This window comes from Pseudoliparis swirei, chromosome 20, assembly GCF_029220125.1.
Source record: "Pseudoliparis swirei isolate HS2019 ecotype Mariana Trench chromosome 20, NWPU_hadal_v1, whole genome shotgun sequence".
NCBI lineage: Eukaryota > Metazoa > Chordata > Actinopteri > Perciformes > Liparidae > Pseudoliparis > Pseudoliparis swirei.
The window spans coordinates 28,136,091-28,158,007 of record NC_079407.1 but is presented as its reverse complement, the minus strand read 5'-3'; the positions used below and the strand labels follow the sequence as shown (position 1 = coordinate 28,158,007).

At 47.9% G+C, this 21,917-nt stretch overlaps 2 protein-coding genes across 2 annotated transcripts in view; one reads left to right on the top strand and one right to left on the bottom strand.

The window, feature by feature from the left end:
• The first annotated feature begins 692 nt into the window (after positions 1-692).
• Positions 693-3,867, top strand: phox2a (paired like homeobox 2A). Its single transcript, XM_056442133.1, has 3 exons — positions 693-1,074; positions 3,067-3,254; positions 3,332-3,867. Exons 1-3 carry the CDS (start codon positions 852-854, stop codon positions 3,845-3,847), a joined length of 927 nt encoding a protein of 308 aa, XP_056298108.1. The 5' UTR covers positions 693-851; the 3' UTR covers positions 3,848-3,867.
• A 2,926-nt stretch (positions 3,868-6,793) lies between these two features.
• Positions 6,794-21,917, bottom strand: part of inppl1a (inositol polyphosphate phosphatase-like 1a) — a 32,561-nt gene continuing 17,437 nt past the window's right edge. The window contains exons 9-27 of the mRNA XM_056442125.1: positions 21,092-21,242; positions 20,834-20,940; positions 20,355-20,457; positions 20,080-20,276; positions 18,809-18,926; positions 18,172-18,268; positions 17,486-17,624; positions 17,309-17,408; positions 16,918-17,006; positions 15,187-15,268; positions 14,578-14,667; positions 14,096-14,209; positions 13,270-13,446; positions 12,573-12,728; positions 10,854-10,938; positions 10,587-10,673; positions 9,591-10,347; positions 9,368-9,501; positions 6,794-8,398 (exon numbers count right to left, since the gene is read on the bottom strand). Coding sequence (XP_056298100.1) covers positions 8,308-8,398; positions 9,368-9,501; positions 9,591-10,347; positions 10,587-10,673; positions 10,854-10,938; positions 12,573-12,728; positions 13,270-13,446; positions 14,096-14,209; positions 14,578-14,667; positions 15,187-15,268; positions 16,918-17,006; positions 17,309-17,408; positions 17,486-17,624; positions 18,172-18,268; positions 18,809-18,926; positions 20,080-20,276; positions 20,355-20,457; positions 20,834-20,940; positions 21,092-21,242 — 2,874 coding nt within the window. The 3' untranslated portion in view covers positions 6,794-8,307. The remainder of the gene's footprint in view (positions 8,399-9,367; positions 9,502-9,590; positions 10,348-10,586; positions 10,674-10,853; positions 10,939-12,572; positions 12,729-13,269; positions 13,447-14,095; positions 14,210-14,577; positions 14,668-15,186; positions 15,269-16,917; positions 17,007-17,308; positions 17,409-17,485; positions 17,625-18,171; positions 18,269-18,808; positions 18,927-20,079; positions 20,277-20,354; positions 20,458-20,833; positions 20,941-21,091; positions 21,243-21,917) is intronic.

The following is a 21,917-nucleotide window of genomic DNA, read 5'->3' as shown; positions in this document are numbered from 1 at the left end:
CCCATCTGAATGCAAAAGAAACTTTTGTACAAGTTATGATTTTATTGTCGAGGCTCATGGCTGAATTATAACTCCAGCTTCACTCCAGAGGAACAGAGTTTAATGTTACACACACTTTAGGATCATTTCGGGGGACAATGGAGAATCAACTCAGAGAAACTCAGTTCTTTCAAAAGGAAGTTGTAATAAATTGATTGGTTTTGGTTTCATGTGACTCAGCAGCGGCAGACGCGTCCGGTAATGGAAGCACCAGCATTTCAACTTTTTTTAAATAAATAATTAAGAAGCCTTTGTTGGTTGTTTTTTAAATATTGACATGATTTAACTCCACTGACACCTGCGACCTCGCGATGTTCTGGAGCGCGTGGGCGGTGCAGCGAGCTGTGGGAGGAGGAGGAGGAGGAGGAGGAGGAGGAGGAGGAGGAGGAGGAGGAGGAGGAGGAGGAGGAGGAGGAGGAGGAGTAAAGGGGGAGGGGGCGTCCGTGTCCACGCTCAGTCACTGGGGGCATTGTCATGGAAACAGGACCACCGCCTCGCTATTGTCTCGCTGCTCTGCCAAGTTTATTATAAACAGCGCGCGAGCTGCAGCGCATTCAGAGGAGCGCGAGCGCACCGGAGAGCTGCAGCGGAGAGAGAGAGAGAGAGGGAGAGAGAGAGAGAGACACGGGGAGCAGGAGGAAGAGAGAGGACGAGCTGCAGAGAACCAAACATCTGGATTATTTACCGAGAAACAAGAACACAAACTTCCCACCGAGCAGCGGAGGAGGAGCACCGGGAACACACCGGGAGACACCGGGAGACACCGGGAGACACCGGGAGACACCGGAGCTGGTTCCTCGCCGCTCCTCTCCATGTATAAGATGGATTACTCGTACCTGAACTCGTATGACTCGTGCATGGCGGCCATGGAAGCCTCGGCCTACGCGGACTTCAGCTCGTGCAGCCAGGCCAGCTCCTTCCAGTACAACCCCATCCGCAGCGGAGCCTTCTCCAACCCGGGCTGCACCCCGCTGAGCACGGCCAGCTGCACCCTGGGGGCGCTGCGCGAGCACCAGCCCACCCCGTACTCCTCAGGTAGGCACCCTGTTCCTCATAGGGCACCTGTAGTCCTCATAGGGGACCCTAGTCCTCATAGGGCACCTGTAGTCCTCATAGGGGACCCTAGTCCTCATAGGGGACCCTGTTTCTCATAGGGCACCTGTAGTCCTCATAGGGGACCCTAGTCCTCATAGGGGACCCTAGTCCTCATAGGGCACCTGTAGTCCTCATAGGGGACCCTAGTCCTCATAGGGCACCTGTAGTCCTCATAGGGGACCCTAGTTCTCATAGGGGACCCTAGTCCTCATAGGGCACCTGTAGTCCTCATAGGGGACCCTAGTCCTCATAGGGCACCTGTAGTCCTAATAGGGGACCCTAGTCCTCATAGGGCACTCTGTAGTCCTCATAGGGGACCCTAGTCCTCATAGGGCACCTGTAGTCCTCATAGGGGACCCTGTCGTCCTCATAGGGCACCCTGTAGTCCTCATAGGGGACCCTAGTCCTCATAGGGCACCTGTAGTCCTCATAGGGGACCCTGTCGTCCTCATAGGGGACCCTAGTCCTCATAGGGGACCCTAGTCCTCATAGGGCACCTGTAGTCCTCATAGGGGACCCTGTAGTCCTCAGGTAGGGCACCCCGTGTAGAGCACTCTGTCCTCCGCGGGTCAGCCCGCTGTCCCGGTCCAGGTCTGCGGGACACAGGAGGTTGTTCGAGGCTATTTTCTTGGTGTAAACTTGTGGGTGAAGTTCTAGAAGCTTCCGGCCGACTCGACGTTTCTCCGGCTTCACACACACACACACACACACACACACCTACACATCTACACACACACACACACACACACACACACACACACACACACACACACACACACACACACACACACACACACACACACACACACACACACACACACACACACACACACACACACACACACACGTATAACATTATAATTATAATAACAATTATCATATTTTTTTAAGACAGGAGAAAAGGAAAATATAGAATGGTCCACTGACGTCACCATCGGCAGAATTAGGCCGACGTGATTTTTACGTGAATTTAATCCAGAGAGACTTTATTAGTTATAATGAAATCACAAAGAAACACTTTCTAAATTAATTTAATGATTTAATGTGTTTTAATAAAGACGATACATTATGAACAGGTCAAACATCTTTATGTGGTAATTAAATAACCTAACCAGTTTTATAAGCTCATATACTATAATATTATAATATTAATATTAATACAAATACTATATAAATTATTGTTGATGATCAAAATATAATTTAATAAAACGAAATCAACCTTGATGAATGCCACACACACTTATTCACAAGAGGCCAACGGAACAATCATTTTGGTGTGGAATTATTAATTTGCCTGAATTGAGTCCAATTTATTATTTAAAATACAACATTTTAAACTCAATATCTATAATAAAACTCTTAGAAATCGATAGGATATTAAATGTCCTTTTCTTTTAATATCCTTTTATTTTGACAGAATACACATAAAGCTTATTGTGAATTAATCAAAATGAATAAATACATTTGAGTTGCAAACTGACCACATATATTTATATTTATTATATATTATATATTTAACGGATTAACGGAACTCGCTGTATTTATAAAACATTTTATAAATTCAACACATGAATAATTAAATAATATAAACATGATATAAAAATAAATAAACAGCCTGATTATATAATATATATATATATATATATATATATATATAAATATTATATATATATATATAATACAAATGTAAAATGTTGCTTTATAAATTTAACACATTCGTGAAGATGATATTTTGTTATTATAATTTGTCCTGATGTGATCAATAAAACATGAATAATAAATTAACCTGTACAAACAGGTATGATGACGTCGTTATTTTAAAAACCCGTCCTGGTCCCGGTCCAGTGCGCAGGGCCTCCGCGCGTCATTGTGATCCGGATCCTCCGCGCCGGTTCTGACCCGTTCTGACCCCCCCCCCCCCCTCACCCCCAGTCCCGTACAAGTTCTTCTCGGACCCGTCCGGCCTGAACGAGAAGCGGAAGCAGCGGCGCATCCGGACCACGTTCACCAGCTTGCAGCTGAAGGAGCTGGAGCGCGTGTTCTCGGAGACGCACTACCCGGACATCTACACGCGCGAGGAGCTCGCGCTTAAGATCGACTTGACGGAGGCGCGCGTCCAGGTGAGCGGAGCGGCGGGCCGAACAGAACCGGTACCTGCCGCCTCTTCGCGCGTTAACGAGCCCTCTGTGTTGACCAGGTGTGGTTCCAGAACCGGCGCGCCAAGTTCCGGAAGCAGGAGCGCGCCGCCAACTCCAAGGCCAGCAGCTCCACCGGGCCCGCGGGCCCCGGAGGCTCCGGGGGGAAGAAGACCGGCGACGGGAGGTCCTCCTCCGACGACGACGAGTCCAAGGAGTCCACCTGCAGCCCCACGCCGGACAGCACCGCCTCGCTGCCCGGCTCGGCCGGCGGGAACATGGGCAGCCCGGCCAGCCTGAGCCCGAGCCCGGCCCCGGCCAACAACAACAACAACAACAACAACAACAACCACGGGGGCTACCTCAATACCTCCGGGTCCCCGGTGCTGCAGGGCCTGAAGCCGCCCAGCTGGTCCAGCCTGGGCCCGTCCAACCTGGCCGTGGCGCAGCCGGCGGTCCAGACCCAGGAGATCCTGAAGGCCTGGCAGCCGGCGGACAGTCTGACCGGCCCGTTCGCCGGGGTTCTGTCCTCCTTCCACAGAAAGCCCAACCCGGCCATCAAGACAAACCTGTTCTGAAGAGGAGCGGAACCGAGGAGGAGGAGGAGGAGGAGGAGCAGACATTGAGCTGGGACAGGGAAGAGTCCGGACTTCATTACATTAGAACTCTGAATCCACCGTGTAGGTCAGGGCGGGAACCAGACCCGGTCCGGTCCGGTCCGGCTGACCCAGACCAGAGTCCACGGTTCTGGTCTCCATCTCAACCCAAACATATTATGCAACAGCACCTGAAACATGGACGGGGTCAGTTTCTACCTGCCGTGACTAACTCTTCACCTCCACCCTCACGTCTCTCCAGTTGGACCGGAACTCTCTGAACCTTGAACACCGGAACACCCGCAGACCCGCTTCATCCGGGTCCTCAGAACTCTAAACATCACGCTCTCTGCTGGGGGAACAAAAACAAGACGAACATTTATCCCCCGAAGCACAACTTCCTCTCAGCCCCCCTGTAGGGACCCGGTGCCCCCCCCCCCCCCCCCCATATAAACCTTATTTGCTGAGCGGCGCCCCTGAAATCCAATTAAGAGCCGCCGGGTCCAGACCAGACACCTCCAGCTCCTCATCCCTCTCTCCTCCTTCTTTACTGTATGTCAAGTCCTGACCCCCCCCCCCCCCCCCATAGTCCCGTCAGGCCTTTCTCTATCACACAGGGGCCACTTTGTTCACATGGAGGAGGAGGAGGAGGAGGAGGAGAGGTCATTATTACTGGTGCATTGAGGAGCTGCTGGATGATCCTCCTGCTGGACTGATGCGGACTAACATCATCATCATCCTCAACATCATTGGTGTTTTCTATCAACTCCATGGGGGGGGGGGGGGTTTCTACTGTAAATCCATAAATATCCAGAAGACGCTCCTGATGGCCTCCGTGTTTATTTTGCAAAAATTAAGGAAAAAGACGAAACAGCTGTTCTTCACCTCGCCTCCTCACCTCGTCGCCTCCTCACCTCGTCACCTCATCACCTCATCACCTCGTCGCCTCCTCACCTCATCACCTCATCACCTTGTCGCCTCCTCACCTCCACTGGATCTCAGAGTTTAGAGTTCACTCAAAAAAAGGGAGGAGGGGGTGGGTTAGGAGGAGGGGGGGGGGGGACGGACATGTATTTATTAATCCTGGTTATTCCGTGAGGAGCCTGAACGCACCTCTGAGCTCCAGACATGTCGTGATGTAAACACGAGGCGTTCAGTTTCCCCTCGGAGAAGAAGTTATAGCACTACTCTGAATACTCTAATAAATCCACATTATGAAAGCACTACGCGATGCGTTCAATGACCTGGTTTCTTGTGTGTGTGTGTGTGTGTAGACACAAAGAGGTGTTCATGAACACGTCAGAGCTCCTTAAAACACTTTTTATCTCTGAATGTAATATTGTTTTCAGAATTATATTTGACTTTCTGCAGGGTTCATCCACATGACCAATGAACAGGTTCATCCTCATGACCAATGAACAGGTTCATCCACATGACCAATGAACAGGTTCATCCTCATGGCCAATGAACAGGTTCATCCACATGACCAATGAACAGGTTCATCCTCATGACCAATGAACAGGTTCATCCACATGACCAATGAACAGGTTCATCCTCATGACCAATGAACAGGTTCATCCACATGACCAATGAACAGGTTCATCCTCATGACCAGTGAACAGGTTCATCCACATGACCAATGAACAGGTTCATCCACATGACCAATGAACAGGTTCATCCTCATGACCAATGAACAGGTTCATCCTCATGACCAATGAACAGGTTCATCCACATGACAAATGAACAGGTTCATCCTCATGACCAATGAACAGGTTCATCCACATGACCAATGAACAGGTTCATCCACATGACCAATGAACAGGTTCATCCTCATGGCCAATGAACAGGTTCATCCTCATGACCAATGAACAGGTTCCTCCACATGACCAATGAACAGGTTCATCCACATGACCAATGAACAGGTTCATCCTCATGACCAATGAACAGGTTCATCCTCATGACCAATGAACAGGTTCATCCTCATGACCAATGAACAGGTTCATCCTCATGACCAATGAACAGGTTCATCCTCATGACCAATGAACAGGTTCATCCTCATGACCAATGAACAGGTTCATCCACATGACCAATGAACAGGTTCATCCTCATGACCAATGAACAGGTTCATCCTCACGACCAATGAACAGGTTCATCCTCACGACCAATGAACAGGTTCATCCTCACGACCAATGAACAGGTTCATCCTCACGACCAATGAACAGGTTCATCCTCACGACCAATGAACAGGTTCATCCTCACGACCAATGAACAGGTTCATCCTCATGACCAATGAACAGGTTCGTCCACATGACCAATGAACAGGTTCGTCCACATGACCAATGAACAGGTTCGTCACCATGGTGACCAGTGAACAGGTTCATCACCATGGTGACCAATGGAGTTTCCAGGACTTTAAACCAAATTTTAATGACCAAACATTGTTTTAAATCTCGGTGTAAACATTAAAAAAGTGAGAAAACATTGTATTTAAATAAAAGAGAATAGATCTTACAGTTTATAACCTTAATGACTCAAATGAACGAGACAATAGTTTAGATTAAAATAATAAACATTCATACAGCTGTTTATTCTTGTAATCTAACTATTGTTTAACCCTAAACTTGCTTATATTCTGAGTGTCATCTTTTAAAAACATATTCAATATTTAAAACTCAATGAACATAATGAATATAAATAATTTCAAGGATTTTTCCAGGCCTGGAAATAACCGTTTTATAAATGTTGTGACGTTTCCATGTTTTGCAGGCCGTGTGAAACCGGCTCCCGTCCCAGATTTGGACTTTAATTTTATTTCATGCTCAACTTCACAAACTAAACGACTCGTTTCCCCGTGAGCACCTCGCTCTCGTGTCTGCCTCCTCTTCACCTGCAGACGACGAGAGGAAGAAAATGAGCTCATGTAGAAAATAAGGAAAGATATTAGATTTTAATTTGAAAAACAAAACACAACAACAACAACATTGTCCGTAGACGTCTGACATTAACTTAACAGAGGAACATCAAGAGAAAACTCACTTTCTCTTTTACACACACCTCTCTCTCTCACACACACACAAACACACACTCTCTCTCGCACACACACGCTTACTCACACACACACACACACTGAGGCTACATGAGGAACATAATTCGAGGACGTTTTTGAGTCAGGAGAGAAAGACATGAATGAAATGCTACAAACACATTTAGTCCCAATTATGAAACCCATTTAAACTTTGAGACGTCTTCACTAAATATAAAATAACCTTTCGTCTTCTCGACGACGGGCAGGATTTAAATTAAGAACAAACAGACATGGTGAGCTTAAATGCTCAAGGATAATAATATATAAACAAACTTCTTCCAGGACTTGGTTGCACAGTTTGCAGTCAGCGTCAAACCCGCTGAGGAGGTTCGCGGAGCAGCAGCGCCCCCTGCTGGCCACACGGGGAACGACACGCCGTGAAACAGTCTGCAGAACCGTCTGGTCTGACTCCACGAGGACAACACGTGACTCTATGACGGACACACACCGAGAGAATATAATCTACACAAACACATGGGGAAATAAATGATTGAGACAATAAAAAAAGTAAATAATCTCCTGTACATCATGATCAGTTAATCCATCTCTCCGTGTTAACTGATCCGTGAAGAATTTAAACTATTTAAATAGAAATGAATGAAAGCTTTGGTGTAAGCATAAGATTTACCTTCTTGATGAAATGACCTCACAAACTATGTTACAGTGAAATGATAAATGTGCTGGATGAAACCTTCAGAGTTGACCTCGTGTGTATATATATATATATATATAATATAAATATATATATTTTATGTATATATATATATAATATATATACATAATATATAAATTATGTATATATATAATATATATAGATATATAATATATTATATACATACATATACAAACATAATATATATATATTATATATATATATATAATATATTATATATATACATAATATATATATAATATAATATATATCATGTCTTTATCGCCTTCTGTACTCGTTTCAAAGTGTTTATTTCTGAAACTCAGAAGCTGAAATGTGAACCTGTAAATATCGTTAAGTGAAGCCGGTCCGTCCACGCCGAGCTTCAACGGGACGCTTTGCTCCGTGTTCCCTTTATCCGTAAAAACAAAAACACATAAATACGAGGGTGTGGACAACAACGAGTTCCACCATCTAAACACCAGACGCCCAAAACATCGTGAAGAGCAAAACGCTGGAGGACTGAACGGCGACGACGACGGGGCGCGGCCACTTCCTGTCGGCTCCGCCTGGGATCTGAGAGAGCAAGTTCCCCTCCGAAGGCACATCCTGGCATCAACAGGCTCAGTCCAGTTCACCTGGTGACGGTCCAGACCCGGTCCAGTTCACCTGGTACCAGACCTGGTTGGACCAGGTTTAGAGGGTCTAGTTCTGCTGCTTCAGGCTCTCCAGGAGGATCTGCTTGTCAGCGGCGTCGAGCACGCCGGCCTCCTCCAGGTCCTCCTCCGTGATGTCACTGCAGAACAGAACCACTGTTATGTGGAGGACAGGTGGAGGACAGGTAGGGGACGGGTGGAGGGGAGGTGGGGGACGGGTGGAGGGGGAAAGGTGGAGGACAGGTGGAGGGGAGGTGGGGACGGGTGGGGGAGGTGGGGACAGGTGGGGGAGGTGGGGACGGGTGGAGGGAGGTGGGGACAGGTGGAGGACAGGTGGGGACGGGTGGGGGAGGTGGGGGACGGGTGGAGGGGAAAGGTGGAGGACAGGTGGAGGGAGGTGGGGGACGGGTGGGGGAGGTGGGGACAGGTGGGGGACGGGTGGAGGGGAGGTGGGGGACAGGTGGAGGACAGGTGGGGGACGGTGGGGGAGGTGGGGGACGGGGAGGGGAAGGTGGAGGACAGGTGGAGGGAGGTGGGGACGGGTGGGGGAGGTGGGGGACAGGTGGGGGAGGTGGGGACGGGTGGAGGGAGGTGGGGACAGGTGGAGGACAGGTGGGGGACGGGTGGGGGAGGTGGGGGACAGGTGGAGGGAAAGGTGGAGGACATGTGGAGGGAGGTGGGGGCGGGTGGGGGAGGTGGGGACAGGTGGGGGACGGGTGGAGGGGAGGTGGGGGACAGGTGGAGGACAGGTGGGGGACGGGTGGGGGAGGTGGGGGACGGGGAGGGGAAAGGTGGAGGACAGGTGGAGGGAGGTGGGGGACGGTGGGGGAGGTGGGGGGAGGTGGAGGAAGGTGGAGGACAGGTGGAGGACAGGTGGGGGACGGTGGGGGGAGGTGGGGGACAGGTGGAGGGAGGTGGAGGACAGGTGGGGGAGGTGGGGGACGGGTGGGGGAGGTGGGGGACAGGTGGGGGACAGGTGGAGGGGAGGTGGGGGGTGGGGACGGGGGACAGGTGGGGGACGGTGGAGGGAGGTGGGGACAGGTGGGGGACGGGTGGGGGACAGGTGGGGGGGAGGTGGGGGAGGTGGGGGAGGTGGGGGACGGGTCTACCTGAGGAACTCCAGGTCGTCCCAGCCGTTGTGCAGCAGGCCCGTCTCGTAGCGCTCCAGGCCGAGACGATGGAGCCACTCGCCCACCGACGACTCGCCCAGAGAGAGAGAAGAACTGCTGCTGCCCCACAGGGCCTGAGGAAGAGGAGGAGACACAGGACATCAGAGAGGAGGATGAAGAGGAGCATGAAGAGGAGGATGAAGATCCCGTCATGGCGGCTCACCTCCTCGGGGGGTGTGTCCTCGGCGATGCTCTCCGTGATGGCGTTCCTGGGGGGAAACGTGCGGCAGGCGTCCGGAGCCGCGCCGGGCGGCGGCGCTCTGAGCGGCGGCGCCGACGGAGCGCGAGGCGCCGCCGGCCCGGAGAACTCGCTCTCGCTCATCGTCTTCGCCATCTGGAGTACAGAGCACGACTGGTCGTCCAACGCCGCCGCACCTCCTCCTCCTCCTCCTCCTCCTCCTCCTCCTCGCCTGAAACCCTCCGGCGGGGCGGCGGCGGTGATCCTGGCCTCGGCGAGGTCCGGGTAAAGGGGGCGGGGCTTGGAGAAGGGGGATTCTGCCACCGTCTCCAGTGCCCCCTTGGGGAGGGGGGGAGGGGGGAAGTCGGGAGGAGGTCGGTTCAGCGTGCTCGCCACCGGCGCTCCGGCGCCGCCGCCCCCCGGCGCTCCGGCCGCCACGCACGCGCCTGCGTCCTCCTCCGAGGACCCCTCCTCGCTGATGGCGCGGACCGGATGCCCCATCAGGGGCCTGCGTGGGTGCGAGGGCCCCGGGGCCGCGGCGTAGGGCGGTTTGGTCCGAGCGCCGGCCGAGGGGGGCGGGGCTTTGGCCGCCTGGGGGCTCGGGGAGACGGGAGAGGGGAGGAGCTCTGGCGACAGGGCGGCTGCTGATTGGTTGGGGACACCCTCCAGGATGTAGTAGGCGGGGTTGTTGTAGCTGTTCTTACAGATGGGGGAGGGGTCCTCCATTGGGTCCTGCTTAGGCCTGCACACACACACACAGGTCAGGGTGTGTGTGTGTGTGTGTGGGTCAGTGTGTGTAGGTCAGTGTGTGTGTGTGTAGGTCAGTGTGTGTAGGTCAGTGTGTGTGTAGGTCAGTGTGTGTGTGTGTAGGTATGCGTGTGTAGGTCAGTGTGTGTGTGTGTAGGTCAGTGTGTGTGTGTGTAGGTATGCGTGTTTAGGTCAGTGTGTGTGTGTGTGTGTGTGTGTAAAAAGGGGCGGTACCTTGCGGTGGTCTCCTCCTTGATGGTTCTCTCTCTCTCCTCGCTCACTTTACTCAAATCACCAAGCTGCTTACGAACCACAGAGGGCCTGGAGAGAGAGAGAGAGAGAGAGAGAGAGAGAGAGAGAGAGAGAGAGAGAGCGAGAGAGAGCGAGAGAGAGAGAGAGAGAGAGAGAGAGAGAAAATCACTTTCTGCTGAGTCATGTTAACATGAACACGGAGCAGTATGAAGATGATGAAGATGATGAAGACGTGTCTCTGGGACTGACTTCACGTATTCGTGGCCTAATCTGGACACAACGCTGGATTTCCCTTTGGGTCCCCCTGTCTCATCCTTATCCACGCTGATCCACTCTGAAACACAACAACAACAACAACATCAATCAACGTGAACTCACACCTGAAAACTCTTGAAGATTAAAAAGGTGAATTTAAGAAGATATGGTTCCTTAAAGAACCATTTTTTAAGGTTCTTTAAGGAACCAGAAATGGGGCCTTAAAGAACCATTTAAGGTTCTTTGAGGCACATTTATAGGTTCTTAAAGGGTACCTGTTGTGATCTCGAATGTGTAGCCAGATCAAAAGATAATGTGTTTCTAAAGGTTATTCATGCACTGACGGTCCAGTATTCAATAACAATACGTAGTTTAGGCTGTTCAAAGTCCTCAACTCCGACATGCGACATTGCACTGGAGCTTGAATATGGCGCCGGTGGTGTGACGTCACATCGTTGAGAGATCGACAGCCAGCCACAGCGGATGTGTTCAGAAACCAATGTAAACAACGTCGAGCGCTCGCAAACAAATGCTGAGAACTTGATAATAATATAGAAAACGGGCGAAATATGGACGATGAAAGATTGTCAGATTCAGCAACTGGATACTTGTATGAACCATTAAAAGCAGACTATCCCCATTTAGTTGATTGTGACAGCAATAGCGATGATTCTGATGAAGTTGATGCCGAAGGACCGCCGGTCCAGATGCTTCACCGTGCGGACCGTGCACGCAAGTCGGCGGACGTTTGGTGCAGTTGTGGGAAATGTGTGCCACAAAAAACAGACATAGAGTGCATTTGTTGTAAAGAGCACGAATTTATGTCCGATGATATCGTGACATTAGACCTAATCTGCTTTACACAAAAGCGTGAGCTTGATAGCTACATCGCGCATAAGCCAGCGCTGGAGATGTCTTTCATTGATGCAATGTTCGGCCGACATGTTCGGGGGTGCTAGTGACTTTTTCTTTGCTCCGTCCGTCCCGATGCGCGCAAACCGGTGTCGGGAGCTCCGCGGCGGGCAGAGGACTGTCAACGCAACACGTAGAGACAGAAATTACGTGCTTCTGCTGTAATGTGGCGCTATAGAGAAAGTGACAGGGGGGCGGGCCAATTTTTTTTAATGTCATGCGATCTACCAATACTACGCCGCGATCGACTGGCAGGTCGCCGCGATCGACATATTGAGCACCCCTGATATAGATTGTGTAATTCTTGAGGCCACCGATCTATCCCAAGAAGCAACGCGTGTAGAAGTGGCTCCGGATTGGCTGAATTCCTTTCAACGACTCAACGTCATAGTGACCTCTGACATGAGTAAATAACTGGCAAGATGTCTGCGCCCTGAAGCGTTCACGGACTCGGAATGTTGACAAAGAAATGTAAAGCCTCGGGCTATGTGTGACTTGTTGACAATAGCGGCGGGGAAAATATGATTTATTTGATGCGCCTAATGGATGTAGCACGTTGTTGTTTTTGACTACAGGTACCCTTTAAAGAACTCTTTAAGGAAATGGTTCTTTAGAGAACCCTGGTTTGAAAGGTTCTTTGAGGAACCAGAAATGGTGCCTTAGAGAAACATGTTCTTTAAAATTCTTCATCTCCTGTGGAAACATCCCTGGACTGAGGATGGTTCTGTCTCACAGAGCAGTGAGACATGGAGAGGTTTAGGGTTCACAGAGCAGTGAGACATGGAGAGGTGTCCCCGTTACCGTAGAGACGCTCCCGGGTCCCCATCCTCTCTGAGGGGACCCGGACCCTCATGGAGCCCCTGATGTTCCCCGTCTCCTCGCCCCGGTGGGACAGGTAGGTGTGGAACTGCTGCGACGTGCTGCCGATCATCGACTTCAGGGCCAACACACACTCTCCTAGAGGACACACACACACACACACACAGACACACAGAGACACACACACACAGGTGTGTGAGTCAGACTCGGTGTCCTCTTCACGGATTAAAGGCCTCATCTGACTCTCTCCTCTCTGACTCTCTCTCCTCTCTGACTCTCTCCTCTCTCCTCTTAGACTCTCCTCCCCTCTCTGACTCTCTCCTCTTAGACTCTCCTCCCCTCTCTGACTCTCTCCTCTCCTCTTAGACTCTCCTCTCCTCTCTCCTCTCCTCTTAGACTCTCCTCTCTCCTCTCCTCTCTGACTCTCCTCTCCGACTCTCCTCTCCTCTCTGACTCTCCTCTCTCTCCGACTCTCTCCTCTCTCTCCTCTCTGACTCTCTCTCCTCTCTGATTCTCTCTCCTCTCTGACTCTCTCTCCTCTCTGACTCTCTCTCCTCTCTGACTCTCTCTCCTCTCTGACTCTCTCTCCTCTCTGACTCTTCTCTCTCCTCTTAGACTCTCCTCTCCTCTCTCCTCTCCTCTCTCCTCTCCTCTCTCCTCTCCTCTCCTCTCTCCTCACCGTAGGACTCGTATCCGTCCAGAGACTTCACCGTGAGCAGCAGGTGTTGGTCCTGCAGGTACTCGATCTCGGAGAGCAGCGGCTTGAGCGTCGTCAGCTGCTTGTTGGACCAGCCCACGCGCAGGAAGTTGACGTTGTCGCTGCTCTGACTGTCATTCTCGTAACTCTTCTTGAACTCTGGAGACGAGAGAGAGGGGGGGGGGGGTAAAGGGAACGAGGTGGGAAGGAGGAGTGGGGAGGAGAGAAGGAAGATGTTTCTATTGCATCTCATTCAACAGTACGTGGAGGACAAGAGGCAGGGGTCAAAGGTCAGACATGGATTCAAGCTTAAAGGTGAACTGACTGCTTGAGAGAGAGAGAGAGGGACAGAGAGAGGGGGCGAGAGAGGCAAGAAGGAGAAACAGATGGATGTTTTTACTCAAACTTTTTCTGTCACGCTTCAGAGGAAGAAAGATGTTCACACCCCCCAAAAAATTGCAACTAAATGGTCCACTCTGAATTATTATTTTAAAAATAAGGTGTTGTGCCTCCTCCATCTGTTGCTTTATATCCTATGATTACTTTGCAAAAATAACAAATGTTTGGCAAACAATAGCTTATTGTGGCTGTTTTGCACCGAATATCTTTTCAAGATAATAAACATCGGTGCAACCTGTGAAAAACTAAACAAAACAAGTTACAATATTTGACAATAAAGTGTTTTACACTTCATATATTTCAATACGGCCACTCTCAATGCTCAATGTTGAACTTTTATTTTGAAGGGCAGGAAAGCTGAACTCGAGGAGGTAGGATGTGGAAAGAACCCTGTGGTGCGACTCCTCACCTTCCAGACAAGTGGAGTAGAACTCGATGAAGAACTTGGTTCTGCTGGCCGTCTTCACGATGGCCTCGATGCTCTCGAACTCGATGTAGGCCTGCTCGGAGGCCTTGGGCAGACCTGGAGAGAGAAACAGGCGTGACGGGGGGGGGGGGGGGGGGGGCAGGTGAGATCTGAGTGGGTGGCACAGAATAGTGGATTCAGGAAACCCCAGAAGCACAATGCATGTGAGAAGAGTCGATAAGATGATCACTACAGACACAAACTGTCCAGATTTGAGCTGGAAGACAAACGTGCACAGAGTTCGCTTTATTTAGAAAATCAGATTTTTCGGCCAAATCGTGAATTTGAGCTTTTAAAAGAGCGAAAAACAGAAGTAAAAAAAAAAGAATTTAAAAAAAAGGACTTTTACAGGCCTGGATATAACAACAAAAATTAATTCCATGACTTTTCCAGGTTTTCCATGACCGTGGGAATCCTGTTTTCACCTTTCTTGGAGACGAACTGGGAGGTCACGCCGACCTCGAAGGTCGCGAACACGGGGGAATGATCACTGGTCACGATATCGTCGGTACAGCCTGAAACAAACAACGTGTTAGACTCATCGTCACGTACAGAGCAGGGGTCACATGAAGACACATGGCATTCCATGACCTTTCTATGACCTTTCCTATAACCTTCCCATGACCTTTCTATGACCTTTCCATGATCTTTCTATGACCTTTCCAATAACCTTTCCTATAACCTTTCCATGACCTTTCCTATGACCTTTGCAGGACTTTAAATCTAATTTCCATGACCAAACATGTTGTGAAATCTCTGTGTCTACACGAGTAATAAATGAACCTAAATGAGACAATAGTTTAATTAAAATAATAACTATTTATATTAATGTTTATTCTTTTAATCAAACTGTGTAGATGAACATAATGAACAGAACAAAGTTCCAGGATCTTTTCAAAGCTTTTGGGATTTCACTTTTTTTCCCAAGGACTTTTCTAAGTCTGTAAATAAACATTTTTAAATCCCAGGACTTTTCCATGTTTTCCATGAGCCTGTAGAGCTTCACAATGAAGCGACTTCAGGAACATGCTCACCGTACGAGTTACAGACGATGTGAGTCTCTGGGTACGACTTCCACAGGATGCGGTCGCACCACGACGGGACGTTGGTCCTCATCTGGAGACAGACACAGAGGACAGAGGACACAGGAGACAGGAGACAGAGGACACAGAGGAGATAGAGGACACAGAGGACAGAGGAGACACAGGAGACAGGAGACAGAGGAGATAGAGGACACAGAGGAGATAGAGGAGACAGAGGAGACAGAGGAGACACAGGAGATAGAGGACAGAGGAGATAGAGGACAGAGGAGACACAGGAGACAGAGGACAGGAGACAAGAGGACACAGGAGACAGAGGACACAGAGGAGATAGAGGACACAGAGGAGATAGAGGACAGAGGAGACAGAGGACACAGATGAGATAGAGGACACGGAGGACACAGAGGAGATAGAGGAGATAGAGGAGACAGAGGACACAGAGGAGATAGAGGACAGAGGAGACAGAGGACACATAGGAGACAGAGGAGATAGAGGAGACAGAGGCGATAGAGGACAGAGGAGACAGAGGACACAGAGGAGATAGAGGACAGAGGAGACAGAGGACACAGAGGAGATAGAGGAGACAGAGGAGATAGAGGACAGAGGAGACAGAGGACACAGAGGAGATAGAGGACAGAGGAGACAGAGGAGATAGAGGACACAGAGGAGATAGAGGACAGAGGAGACAGAGGACACAGAGGAGATAGAGGACACAGAGGAGACAGAGGAGATAGAGGACAGAGGAGACAGAGGACACAGAGGAGATAGAGGACAGAGGAGACAGAGGAGATAGAGGACACAGAGGAGATAGAGGACAGAGGAGATAGAGGAGACAGAGGACAGAGGAGACAGAGGAGATAGAGGACAGAGGAGACAGAGGAGATAGAGGACACAGAGGAGATAGAGGACAGAGGAGACAGAGGACAGAGGAGACAGAGGAGACAGAGGAGATAGAGGACAGAGGAGACAGAGGACACAGAGGAGATAGAGGACACAGAGGAGACAGAGGAGATAGAGGACACGGAGGACAGAGGAGATAGAGGACACGGAAGACACAGAGGAGATAGAGGACAGAGGAGATAGAGGAGACAGAGGACAGAGGAGATAGAGGACAGAGGAGATAGAGGAGACAGAGGACACAGAGGAGACAGAGGACACAGAGGACACAGAGGAGACAGAGGCGATAGAGGACACAGAGGCGATAGAGGACACAGAGGAGACAGAGGAGACAGAGGACACAGAGGAGATAGAGGAGATAGAGGACACAGAGGAGATAGAGGACACAGAGGACACAGAGGAGGAGACACGTGAGGACAGAGGACACAGAGGAGACACGTGAGGACAGAGGACACAGAGGAGACAGAGGACACAGAGGAGACAGAGGAGATAGAGGACACAGAGGCGATAGAGGACACAGAGGAGACAGAGGAGATAGAGGACACAGAGGAGACAGAGGACACAGAGGCGATAGAGGACACAGAGGAGACAGAGGAGATAGAGGACACAGAGGAGATAGAGGAGATAGAGGACACAGAGGAGACACAGGAGACAGAGGACACAGAGGACACAGAGGAGATAGAGGACACAGAGGAGACAGAGGACACAGAGGAGACAGAGGACACAGAGGAGATAGAGGACACAGAGGAGACAGAGGAGACATCAGTCATGAATAACCGGGGAGACGTCGTCTGCGATGCGTTCGAGTTCATCTGAAACGAGACGTACCCCGGTGGCTTTCTGCTTCTGCCACACGTACGTGTCCCTGGAGCCACGCTCGTACCGGTAGGTGGGAGGGAAGGAGATCTCTTCCTCCCCTGCACACACACACACACACACAGGAACACACACACACACACACTAGTGAGAAACAGAATAATGTGTATCATGAAACACATATTTACCCTTTTCTAAATATCCTAACACACACACAGAGAGACACAGAAACAGAGAGACACATACACACAGAAACAGAGAGACACACACACACACCTGTCCTGAAGCTGTGGCAGTTCATACGGTATTTCTTTTTCAGTGTGTAAAAGTCTTTAATTATTCTCCCGTTCACACACACACACACACACCAGTGTGTTTTGGGGAGTGTGTGTGTGACTCTCACCGAAGCGGAGGAACACTTTGTTCTTCTCCCTCTCCAAGTTGAGCTGGTCCACCTTCAGCAGAGGCTCGAACTCCTTCCTGTTGATGTAGTTCAAAATCTCCTGCACACGAAGAAGAGGAGGAGTGAAGCACGTGTGTGTGGGTGTGTGTGTGTGTGTGTGTGTGTGAGCGGCCTCACCTGGATGTCCATGTCCAGCCGGTAGTTGAGGTCTCCGAGCCAGAAGAGGTGTGTGAAGCGCAGAGAGATGTCGAAGGAGCTCAGCTGCTTGTCTCCCAGCGACAGCAGGCGCAGGATGTCCAGGTAGTTCTGGTTCCTCCTGGAGGGTCAAAGGTCACGGGGTCATAAGAGCTGCATGAGCGCGTGTAATGTGTGTCTCTAAAAGTAGATCAACCACAGAGTAAAACTGCAATGTAAAAGGTGCAATAAATGAAATAGCCAATAAAAAAATAAATATATATATTTATTGGCTATTTCATTTATAGACTCCACCGTGAAGATATAAATATTTAAATATATATATTAAAAGATTATATATAAATACACATATATAAATCTATAACTAAATCTATATGAAAAATATATATATGAAACAATCTTAGTATAAATATATATATATTCAAAAAATATATATAAATCTATTTATATATGAATAAATATATTAAACATATATATACACACATGTATACATATATATATATGTATATATATACATGTATAAATATATATTTATATGTAAACATATATACATGTATATATATTTATATGTAAACATATATACATGTATCTATATATACATGTATAAATATATATTTATATGAAAACATATATACATGTATAAATATATATAGGACTGTGGTAGATACCTGGCAATCTTCTCATTCCCTGAGGTCAGGTGACAGTTCACGAAGCCGAAAGACGTCCCGTTGAACATGAAGGACACGCCCACGGCGCCTTTGTTGCCTGAAACATTAAAATACGTTTATTACGGTCGTCAGCTGCAACTGAGTCACATTAAAATGCTTCAGGAATCTTCAGTTTGAGACAAACACATATCTGGTTTCCTTCTCTGAAGTTTAAGTTTAATAAGATGTTCTCTCAGGTTGCAGTAATAAAGTAAAATGTAACAGCCCCTTTGTGACGCACAGGGTTCTTACACATTTTGACCAGTGGATTTCCAGGATTTTTCCATGACTTTAAACCAAATGTCCAAGACCAAACTGAAATCTTGGTACAAACTACAACATGTAGCGTATTGAGCTCATATTTTGAGCGTCTTTCTTTAAAAAAACATTAATTATTTCAAACTCCATGAACTCAAACTCAAATGAACATGTGATTATAACAACATTCCATGACTTTTCCAAAACTTTTATGATTTAAGTTTTTTCCATGACTTTTCCAGGCCTGGAAATGACCATTTTAAAATGCCATGACCTTTCCAGGTTTTCCATGACCGTAGGAACCCTGGACTCGGATACGGTCGGTGTGTGGTGTTGTTACCCAGCGTGTTGGCGATGCCCGTCTTCACGCTGGACATTCCCACGTGGCTGATCCGGTTCTCGTGCTCCGGTTTCACCAACACCGCAATCTTTATGTTCCACAGCGTTTGCACCGCGATCTGTCGACCAATCAGGAGAGAGCAGGGACACGATAGTCCTCGGTTATTTTATGACATTTAAGGACAGGGTAGGAAATTGACATGAAATCCAGGGGCATTTAAAAATAAATTGAGGGCACTTTTGTGAAATAACCTTTAAACTTTGTCAGGGTTCTTACACATGTTGACCAGTGGATTTCCAGGACTTTAAACCAAATTCCTACGACCAAACTGAAATCTCGATATAAACATGAACAATTTAGAAAATGTTGTGCGTTTTTGAGCGTCTTTCTTTAAAAAACATATTAATTATTTCAAACTCAGTGTAAATGAACATGTGAATATAACAACATTTCCATGACTTTTCCAAAACTTTAATGATTTAAGTTTTTTCTATGACTTTTCCAGGCCTGGAAATGACCATCTTAAAATTCCATGACCTTTCCAGGTTTACCATGACCGCACGAACCCTGCTTTGTTCAAAAATAATAAATATTCTTATTTAGGCTAACAGTATCTGAGAAATTGTTATAAAAATTGCAATAATAAGACTTGCCTAATAGTCTTATTGACATTTTTATGACATTTTCTCAGATACAGTAAGCCTAAATAAGTATATTTATTATTCTCTGTAGTCGACAAATTGTTTTCTTACATTTTTTAAAACATAAATCAGACAATCATATTTAATTCGATTCTTATTTCTTTGTAGTTATTTGTTATTTTTTAAACAACTATTAACAATTATAACTGATTTCTTTGTTTTTTATAATAAAAAAATATATTTATTGATTTATTCTGTCTAGTACAGGCGACACAGAAAGGACACGCACAACAAAGAACAAAAACAAAACACTTTGAATTAATCTAAATTGTGCATTATATAAATATTACCTTTCTAAAAACTTTCCATGACCTTTCCTATGACCTTTCCATGACTTTTAACGACATTTTCATGACCAAACATTTTGTGAAATCTCCGTGTCTACACAAGTAATTAATAAACCTTAAATGACAAATGAATGAGACGATAGTAATTTATCTAGATTATGGGGCATGTTTTGCCTCTCCTCCTGATATCAGGGCAACATTATATTTCTAGGGGCAGCTTTGCCCTTTGCCCTCCTGTGTTTCTGACGCCGTTTAGGGAAAAGGTCTCGGTCTCGCCGCCCACCGGTTTGTAGTCCAGCTCCGTCTGCTCCTTCAACATGGCGCGCAGCGACTCCACCCACTCGCGGTCGCACACCGAGTTCTCCTGGCTGCCGAAGGCGTAGAGGTCGTGGGGGATGGTCACCGTGATCTCGTCCAGCGTCTTGCCGAGGCCGCGGCACAGCAGCCACGAGGCCTGGGCCTTGGGGGCGGGCACCGAGCCTGGAGGCCGCAAAGTAGCGTTGAAGGTGATCGTCTAGTGTGTGTGTGTGTGTGTGTGTGTGTGTGCGTGCGTCTCACCCATATTCCAGGAGCCGATGAAGATGGAGATCATGTCCGGCTCGTCTTGGTTGGAATGTTTGTTCTTCATGAGCTGCAGCAGCTGACAGAAGGCCTCCCGCTTCTGAGAGACACACACAGAGACACACACAGAGACACACAAAGACACGCGCACACACACACACAGACACACAGAGACACACGTACAGACACACAGAGAGACGCACAGAGACAGACAGACATACACAGAGACACACACACAGAGACACACGTACAGACACACAGACACACACACACACACACACAGAGAGACACACACACACACACAGAGACACACACAGAGAGATACACACACAAGAATAAGATACATCAGAATATGTTCTTGTTATTTGAATATTTTTTATCTTTTAATGATCGATTCTCCTTTCTTACATCTACACGTGTTCATTTGAGGCAGTGTGTGTGTATGTGTGTGTGTGTGTGTGTGTGCGTGTGCAGACCTTAGCACTGGCAAAGATGAAGTCTTTCCTCTGGTTCTTCTCCTTCTCCTTCTCAAAAACAATGCCCAGTTTATTCTGCACCCGCTGAGACTTGATGAGCTGACGGACTGAGACACACACAGGGGTCAGGGGTCAAAGGTCAGGGGTCAGCGGCCGGGGAGAGTGACGTACAAATAGACTGACGGGTTAAAGGCGGTTAAAGGAAAATGTTTCATTAAATGATGGAATAGTGTTGAACTGCATCTCTAACATTCTCACTCTTGTCGTGCGTGAAGGTCGTCCAGTCCTCCTGGCTGTCCTTCACCTTCTTCATCACCACCAGCCGCCCCCCCTCCACGTCCACGGACAGGGTGTACTTCTGACTCTTCCCTATCTTCGTCAGCTCTGCCAGGTAAACATCCAGCTTCACCTGCAGTGGATCAGATGAGGGGATTTTAAAACACACATGTTCAAATGAAGCTGGAAGGGCTTGTGCTGCTTTTCTAAAAGTGTCCACAGAATTTCCTGCTCCAACCACCAGGGGGCGCCAAAGAGACGGCCTCTCCCTCGACTGTCACCACAATAACGAGATGCTTTTATCACAACAGTTACAACTACACATAAAGTCAGTTATAGTTTATAGTGTGTCTTATCCTGATTGTTATTGTTTATGTTTGCTATTGTTTTATGTTTGTTATTGTTTTATGTTTATTGTTTTGTTTGTTATTGTTTGTTTACTATTGTTTATACATGTATTATTTGTTATCTTTGCTATTGTTTTATGTGTGCTAATGTTTTGTTAATAATTGTTTACTGTTCGTTATTGTTTATGTTTGTTATTGTTTATTATTTTTTATTGTTCGTTATTGTTTAATGTGTGTTATTGTTCTACATTTGTTATTGTTTTACAATTTTTATTGTTTTATGTTTATTATTGTTTTATGTTTAATAATATTAATAATAATAAGTAGTCAGCTATATATCTAAAAACAACAATCAGGAATTTGTCCTGATCCTCTTAATTGTCGTTTTTTAGTTCACACATTTCTCTTGTTATTCGTATCGTGTAAAGAGCCACGGCGGGTTTGACCATCAGGTGTCACGG

Coding starts and splice junctions, on each gene's coding strand:
- phox2a (XM_056442133.1), top strand. CDS start 852: ATGTATAAGATGGATTACTCGTACCTGAACTCGTATGACTCGTGCATG. Junction 1,075..3,066: donor GCCCACCCCGTACTCCTCAG/GTAGGCACCCTG, acceptor CCTCACCCCCAG/TCCCGTACAAGTTCTTCTCG. Junction 3,255..3,331: donor TGACGGAGGCGCGCGTCCAG/GTGAGCGGAGCG, acceptor TGTGTTGACCAG/GTGTGGTTCCAGAACCGGCG.